Source organism: Buceros rhinoceros, unplaced genomic scaffold (genome assembly GCF_000710305.1).
Source record: "Buceros rhinoceros silvestris isolate BGI_N320 unplaced genomic scaffold, ASM71030v1 scaffold10837, whole genome shotgun sequence".
In the NCBI taxonomy this organism is placed as follows: domain Eukaryota; kingdom Metazoa; phylum Chordata; class Aves; order Bucerotiformes; family Bucerotidae; genus Buceros; species Buceros rhinoceros.
The window spans coordinates 47,987-56,230 of NW_010420465.1; the positions used below are offsets into that span (position 1 = coordinate 47,987).

Consider the following 8,244-nt stretch of genomic DNA (forward strand, 5'->3'; position numbering starts at 1 on the left):
CACCAAGAGCATCCTCGGACTTGTCTGAATTCAGAATTTGAAAAATAATGATTTCCAAGCCAATGCATTTGTTCTCAGAAGCAAATCTTTACATAGCGCAGGCGCTTTTTAACCTCCTGACCTTCACCATCTGCAATTCAGTTTATATTTCCAAAAAACTTGCTGACATCTGCTCAAACACCAAACAACGGCTGAACAGTCTCACAGCTGGAGCTCAGTTTTCAAGAGCGACTGTCTCCCGTGCTGTCCCTGCTCGGGGCAGACAGGCACGGTTCCCAGGCTGGTTGGCAACGTCTTTGCCTTCCAATGCACAGGACACTTCCAATGGAATGGCAGGCTCATGACACGTGAGGCAGTGCCATTCTTCTAACCCTCGCCTGTGCCATGGCAGACAGCTTTAACACAGCCTGAGCCGTAGCTCAGTTCACCACGAACCGGATACTTCATGGTCTATGTTCCTGAAGGAAAAGCGAAATGGATTTGGAACTGCGAAGGTGGGCGGTACCCGTTGTACTGATCGACATCCGCCCGGCACAGGTTTGGGGCTGTTTGACTCTCGGAAAAAACACTTCCCTTCTGCTTTGGCCTATGGGCTCGCTGACCGACTGCCCGGCACAGCCGCAGCTTCTCAGGACCACAAGGATACATGTCACAGCCACGGAGGACAACCACGCACCGCCTGCGGAGGGCTGCTCCTGGTGGCTGGCCCAGGACCACGAGAAAAGGGAAGCAGTAGGTGTTGACTTCACGACACGGGAAGCTCAATCCAGTGCTCAAAACAGCAGCCGCGCGATGCTTTTGCTTGTCTTTGTGGAAGGTTCAAAAATCCATTTTCAGCAGTAGCTGCCCATGAAATGCTCCAAAGAAAGAGGGAACGCAGCCTGAGCGCAGACAGAACCAGCTTCTCGCAGAGGTCAGCGTCAAGCCGGTGGGGGGAAGGCATTTGCACCTCAAAGGCCATGGAGACAACCCAGGAACGGGGAAGGGCAGCGCTGCACTCGTCTGCGCAGTTAAGCAGCCACCAGCGCACCGCTGCTTCCTGCGAACCCGCTCGACCTGGCTGGGTGCCCGCCCAGCACGCCCGGGCCACGGGTTCACACACACAAAGACTGAGCTGGCTATCACACAAAGCGAATTTGAAATGAAAATTTAAAGTAAGAAACAAAGGCTTGGTATAAGACAACTTGGGCGACACCCCGCAATAACCTTTTTTCCTATGACTGCTGGCACACAGCCACATGCAGTGAGCATCTCCACAGCAAGGAGCTGCCAGAGAACCTTCTAAGGAAGCTGCTGTGATACAGCATAGGTGAGAATCATACATGGTTCCGCTTTCAAACCCCACCTGTCACCCCTACAGGGAACACGAAGTTCCACGAAGATTACAGACACCTTCCTACTCAGGAGTGCCGAAAGCAATATGGACAAGTGATCCCATGCTTGGTCGTCATCTTTGTTGTATTGAGATCTCACTTTCCTTGGGATATTTGGGGAAAAAAAAAAAAGGTGATGAGATCAAATCTGATTTTTCTTAGCCAGCACTATGACTGAAACATTGACCTATGTAAATTTTTTTCAGTGTACGCATGGAAATAATCTTCCCCGCAGGTCTGACTTGCAGGACCACGGGCCAAGTTTTCCAACACAAGCTGCACAATGAGATGGGAAGTGAAACTCCAGCCACGTACAGGCAGGAAAGAAGCATACGTCAGGGGTGGCAGAGGCCCACCAGGGACTTCATCATTACACAGCAGGAAGCTGGACAGATGGAAAAAGGCATTTTTGGGTGATTACTAAGAAGTGTGTATTACTCTTAGTGAAGAACAACTAAATAAAACAGTATGGGGAAGTGTTAGCCCCCTCAGAAGCTTCACTCCGCTGCTTTTGGGCGGTCAGCAGAAGCCTTGGGTGTGTGACTACCGAGTGTGACAGCCCTCAGCTGCACTTCTACGGCAGTTCTTTTTTCTGTAACCGCCCAGGCTAACATGCCTCTCAAAACTAATCAGCTCCCCTTGCTCGTTTCCATTTTGATAGCAGGTAAGTGGCAGCCCCAGTCAGTCACTGCTCAGGGTTTAAAGCACAGCCCCGAGCCCTGTGCTAACAGAGCCCTGCCTGACAGCGCCGTGGACTCCAGGAGGAAGAAGCCACATCACACTGCAGAGCTCAACCCAGAGTAAAGGGAACCCCTCCTTCACCAGCCAGGGAACTTGCGAGAGCTGGGATGGAGGATGGGAAGGTCCCTGAAGGAGAACACGAGAGAAGAAAAAAGCTGATCTGATTTCTTTTCCTACTCATGAGCTTATTCATGAGCTTCACTTAACTTGCTGGACGAGCAGTTCCTGAGCTCTCACAGAATCCTCGCGCAGCTGTACTTGTATCGCACCCTCCTCCAGCTGTGACAAAGCGTTCCGGAAAGTTGTCTCTTGAACAAGAGCGTGGAGTCACTCTGTCGAGCGATTGCAAAGCCTCGTGCTGGGCAGAGGCAGCGGGAAGCAGGAAAAATGCGCTGGTTCCCGATGGGAAGCGTTCTGGAGGAGCTGGGGTCTCTCTCCCCATCCGACAAGCCAGCAGCTGGTGCCAGCTCAACTCTGCTCTCTTCCTTCCAGTGGGGCAGGGGTCTTGTTTTCTGGAAAACCATGAGTTTTGCCAGGGGTGATGTGAACCTCCAGCCTAAGAATAACCACTGCACAAGTCAATTTGAATTGCACCAGCTCTCCTCGCTGGAAGCTACGGTCCATTACCCTAACCCTTAGTCCACAGTATCCCAAATCTGCAGCAGAACCTCAGGGGAGAGTGGGAGGATGAGGTGGACACCTGACACACAAACCAGCTTCACACGCTGCATCCCCAGGGGAGGGCACAGTCCTTACACCACAGAAGAGGCAGCAGATCTCCAAGCCTTCCCCCTCCACCTGGCTGCAAAAACAAGCTTAGTGTAGCCTAGTCAGCATCAAAACTGCCTTCTGGAAGGTGAAATCAACTCAAAATGCAAGGGAGAACCCGAAGAGCGCCACATAAATGCACTGATGTTTAAATGCATAAAGGTTTTATCAGTAGCTCTTCATACGGAACCGCACAAGACTTAAAAACAGCCACCAAAGCTCTGACATTTTACAAACCATCGCTGCTTGTCAACAAAGCACTTCTCAATCACACGGTGAAGTCTTGTGCTTGGGTTTGCCACAAGGTTGGTTGGTTTGATATGTCCAGACAGCAGATTTAATTACCAGAGGAAAGACCATTTCACTTAATGCATTATCTCCTTGCTGGCAGTAAGAATCCTTTAAACAACATTTCAGTTGCACACATGCTTGTACATGTATTACGAATATAAAAGAAGTACTTCAGTGAGTGTGTGTGCGTGTAAACACAGACGAGGGAAGACCAACAGCAGCAGGAGAGAAGCCTTTCCCCATGATGGTGATGCTGTCCTCTGAGTTGTCAACAAGCTTTCACCGCAGGCTACTGAAGAGATGCCAGATGTCAGCGGATGCATTACATGTTGCGTGGACAGACACAAGCAGATAGAAGTTAATAGGAGTCTCCTTCACTACAACGTTTCCTGCAGACCCCCACATTAAATTCCTGCTTACAAGATACAAGACAGAGGTCTCCCCTGGCAGGACAGACCCTGAAGTCCTGCTGGATCCCCTGATTCATACTGCCATGGATTTACTCCTGCGCAAGCCCAAGACAACCTGCACCGCAGCCTTCCATGCCCAGGTAGTCATGTCTGATGTACGTGGTGCCAACGAAGGAGTGTCCTGCTTGGCTCTCAAGGAGGTGGGACAGGCCAACGGGTTGCCTCTCCTGAATCCACCTCAGCTGTCAGGTGGGACTGCAGAGAGGAGAATGAGACTATATCCTCCCCATCTATGGAAAGCAGTGGGGTTTGGCCAGACAGACCTGGTTCATGCAACCCTTATTGCTTTCGGCTCTGCTGGGTCCTTTCTTTTTCCCTCTGACCAACCTTGTGCTGCACCCAATGGGTTTGACATTAACTGCATTTGCAAGAAGGAGCAGCAGGGCAATGAAGTACTGCAGAGTTCCAGGGTACAACAGCAGCGTCTGAACACCATGAATGGAATCACCTTCCAGTCACAACAGCTTGAGCAGCTTGAGCTAAAGCAGCACGGAAAGCAACACACTCATGAGAAAAAGGCTGGGGCTTTCTCATACCTTCCTGCAATATGTTGGCTTCACCAGGCAACCTCCTCTTCTTGGAAAAGAAGGGGACTTCACAAAGCATTAACTCTGCTCTGAAACTGTGCTCATCACCTGTGAGAGGCACAACTTCTTGCACACCACATGCCCGCATGAAATGTTCATCGCTCTCCAACAGTCACTGGCTGACTTGACCCAGGAGCTACTGAGTGAGTTTCAACTGCCACACTTCCCACGGGATGAGCTCTTGATGTGCACAAGTGGGGATATATCCGGTGATTTCAACAGAACCACCCAATTTGCATGAACTGAGATGTGAACGTGGCAGTTCCCTAGCTGCAAGTTCATTGGTTGCTAGTGCCTGTCGCACTCTTTAAAAAAACTAAAAATCCAGTATATTAACTTTACTGTCAGGATGGCTGAGGGAGAAAAAAGAAACGAACAAAGCAACCAACCACAAAAAACTCCCAAAAGCAAACAAAGAATTCCACCAAACAAAAAGTGGAATATTTTGCAAACAGTTTCCTCAAAGCATCTTCTGTTTTCTTATTCTGGAAAAATCTAACCCATTTTATCATCACTATTTCTAAAAATAAATGTCTCGATAAACAGATCATCAAAGGAATCTCTCATTAATCTTGTGCAGCTGCAGCAAATACAACAGCCTAGACTACAATTCTCTGGATTCAAAGAAAATCTCTTCTAGCTACAGTTTCCTGAAGAGTAGTTTGATATAAAGACCCTCAGAACAACTTCTTTGCACTCGAGAAGTAGTCACACCAAGAGAAGCACAATAAATAAACAAGAAAATAAACAAGAGAAAAAAATTACTCTTAGAATTCCATTCTGCATGTCCTGCCAGGATGCACAGCCCTGATCCTGCACGGCGCACTGTCCCACCAGCCCTCTGCTCATCCTGGAGCCCCACTGAAAACACCATGATCTCCAACTGCAAGCTGAACCTAGACAAACCCAAACGAGGAACACAAGGTGTGAGTCTTTACCTACAAAAGCACTTAAATGGTAACAAATTTCCTCTGGCTGTGATGGCTTCTCTGACATGAAACCTTTTCAATCACGGCTGGGAACCTTTCTAGATCAGGAAGAAGCTATGACCTCCATCAAGCAGGAAACGGTAAGCTGTCACGATCCTTTGACGGAAACCCAAACAAACAAACCCCCCAAACGAGGCATGAAAGTGATGCAAGGGATCTCAGGCCAGATCAGGAACCGCTTTCAGAGCACTTAATAACAACGAACAAACCACCTTACCTTGTTCACGTCCAAATACTCCAACTTTGGCACCTCTGCTGTCTCCTGCTCCTCGCTGCTTCCTTCATCAATATCACTGTCTTCATCCTGCGTGGAGTCTCTCTTCTGCTCTACTGAGGAAGGTTTGGTGCCCTTTTTGTCAGGCTCCATCTCCCCTGGGTTCCCAGCTAGGCTGGGCTTCTTCTGCTCTGCCCCTTCTTCACTGGGGAACGATTCCCCAGCCACGCTACAAGAAGGGCTATCAATGCCACTGTCTCTGTTGGGAATTTTACCGTTCCCATTCAGTTCTGCAGTTGAGTCCTTGCTGCCCAGCTCTGCAGAGGACTCTTTGCTCACAGTCACAGCGGTACAGTCTTCGTGGCCTTTGCTATCGCCTATGCTTAGCTCTTTAATTGCCATTATGTCTGTGTTAGACAGATCCGTGCTGCACCGTGTGTCTGGCTCGTTTTCATCTGGTTCATTTTTTTCATTTGTGGAAGCGCTGCTGGAAGCCACCATGTCACAGTCACATGAGCTTGGTGGTTTGGATGAGTCCAGGCCAGGTTCCATCTTAAGAGCTAAATTCAGCTGGTTCCTTTGAAGAATATGTACAGGTTGCCTGTGGAGGAAGAGAAAGTGCCCCAGTCACTCCTACGAACATTCAGAGGTCTCAAGAGTGCCTCCAAAACGGAGAGGACCTGACCATCCCCCGATTCAAGCTGCCTTTCTTGCACCCCTCTGTCAACCCTCAGAGACGAGTGTGTGCACGGTGCTGTGATTGTATTCACCCGGCTGTTCCCCGACACAAGCACACCACCCTTGGCGGTACGTTCACTGAAACGGCATCACGCTGCCCCCAGCACTCCCCACACTGCCTCTGACAACAGCCGGGTGGGATGGTTTGGGGAGGGAGCTTTTCCAAGCAGCATGTGGCTGTGGGTGCATTCAAACAGGAACTCGTGTTCTTCCAGAGAACAAAGCCTTTGGGGCAGGGTATTTTCTGCCAGAGAGATGATGGTTTTGAAGCACAAGGCAGCACTACTTTTTCTTTGTGAAAGACGCCTCACCAGATTCACCCAGGTGATAACACACTCCAGGGCACAGAACGGTGTCTCTGTCTCCTTATGAAAAAGACCCCTGAGCTCCACCAGGCAGATTTGGTCTTCAGAGAGAGCTTTCATGGTTTTGCAAAACAAGCCAGTTTTACTGCAAAATGCACACATTCTTCTCCTATTTATAATCTCCTACACGGAACATTTCCGAGGAAACACAACGCTGTTTCACAGAGCACTGCGATTTAACTCCCCGCTGAACTAACAGCGCATCTGGCATTCACTGAACCTGAGACAGGGAACTCAGCTCTTTTCGATCACAGTAACCAAGTTCCTATAGTGCAAAAACCAACACTGACATCACGACAGCTTTCTGAGAGCAGACTCCGGCCGCTTGGTTCTGGTAGAACACTTACCAAAGTCAGCTGGACTTAAGCTCCTTAAGAAAAACCGATTGTTACAAACTGGAAGTTGTTTTTATTAAAAAAAATAAATTCAAATCATTGTGTAGTCAGTCAAGTTCTGCACTGCCAGCTGAAAACATCCCGATGGAAGCTTCTACACGGTAATTACAATCCATGTTCTCCATCGTTCCATTTGAAGTTAAAAATGCAGGCAAGGAGGTTAGAGCAGGTCTGACAAAGCCATACTTACCGAATGCTTTCAAACTTCTCGATGAGCGTGTTGACTCCTGCCGATATGGGAATCTCTTCCTCTCCAGCTGCTAAGCTCCTCGACGACTTGGGATCAGCTGGCAAAGGCCGGGAAGGTGCAGGAGGAATTCTTTCCTGCCCAGGTTTGAGATGGACAGGCTTAGGAGGTACTAACAAAAGAGAGGGGAAAAAATGGGAGGGTAAATCTCCATCTTCTTCATCCTACACCTGGAACAACATCCAAGTGCTTAGCGCAAAACGAAGGGTATCCGCTCTTTCACCATCCTTTAAAAACTGCACAGGTGTGGTCCTGAAGGATTTCTTGCACCAAAGGAAGCTGCTGGACACTAGAGAAAGACCACGGGCTCCTGCTTGGTGTTTGTACAGCAGTATCAGACATGTTAACGGACTGAGCGGCTGGCAGAGCTTCACCGCTTCCTTGTTACCAAACAGGATGCACAGCTCACACTTCGTTTTTGCAAATGCGCTCACCATCTCAATCACTCTAACGAGTTTCCCCTCCCATGACTTTCCAAAACTCAAGATACTCTGCTGAATCTCTTGTACTGGGAAAAAAGAAAAAAACCCAATCAAACCAACAAAACAGACCACCAAAAAATAACCCCACCATGGATTTCAGTGCCTTGTGTTTGTTGGTTGCAAACGCTGGAGGCAGAACGTAAGAGCTTTTCTTCCTTTCGTTCTCCCTCCCCCATCTCTTCCGTGGTGCTGCAGTCTTCATGTATTTCCTTCCTCTTTTGGTTCTACGCTGAGTTATGTATGATATAAATAAAACACACGTTGTAAGAGCGTATACGTTCTGCTTAAGGATTTTCTAGCAGGCGAAGGTCCAAAGCTTTGGTCAGTAGGGTAAAAAATATAATTTAAGTGTAACATATTTTTGAAAAATTATTCAGACCTTATACTGATTGCAGAGTGAATGGTTTTGCAAATACGCAAGCAGTAACCCATGGCAACAGGTTCGGGGCTGATACCAGCTCGCCCGGCGACAGCAGCCTCGCCCAGGCAGGGCAGGCTCTGGAAGTCAGGACAGGCTGCACCGTCGCCCCAGAGGCACCCACTGCTCGGAGCGGCGCTGCCAAGCAACCCCTCCAGACCGGGCG

At 48.9% G+C, this 8,244-nt stretch overlaps 1 protein-coding gene across 1 annotated transcript in view; it reads right to left on the reverse strand.

Moving 5' to 3' along the window:
* The window catches only part of FGD3 (FYVE, RhoGEF and PH domain containing 3), a 48,588-nt gene that overhangs the window by 35,618 nt on the left and 4,726 nt on the right, over positions 1 to 8,244 (reverse strand). Inside the window, exons 2-3 of the mRNA XM_010139314.1 lie at positions 7,122 to 7,290; positions 5,437 to 6,034 (exon numbers count right to left, since the gene is read on the reverse strand). Of these exons, the coding sequence (XP_010137616.1) occupies positions 5,437 to 6,034; positions 7,122 to 7,290 (767 nt within the window). The remainder of the gene's footprint in view (positions 1 to 5,436; positions 6,035 to 7,121; positions 7,291 to 8,244) is intronic.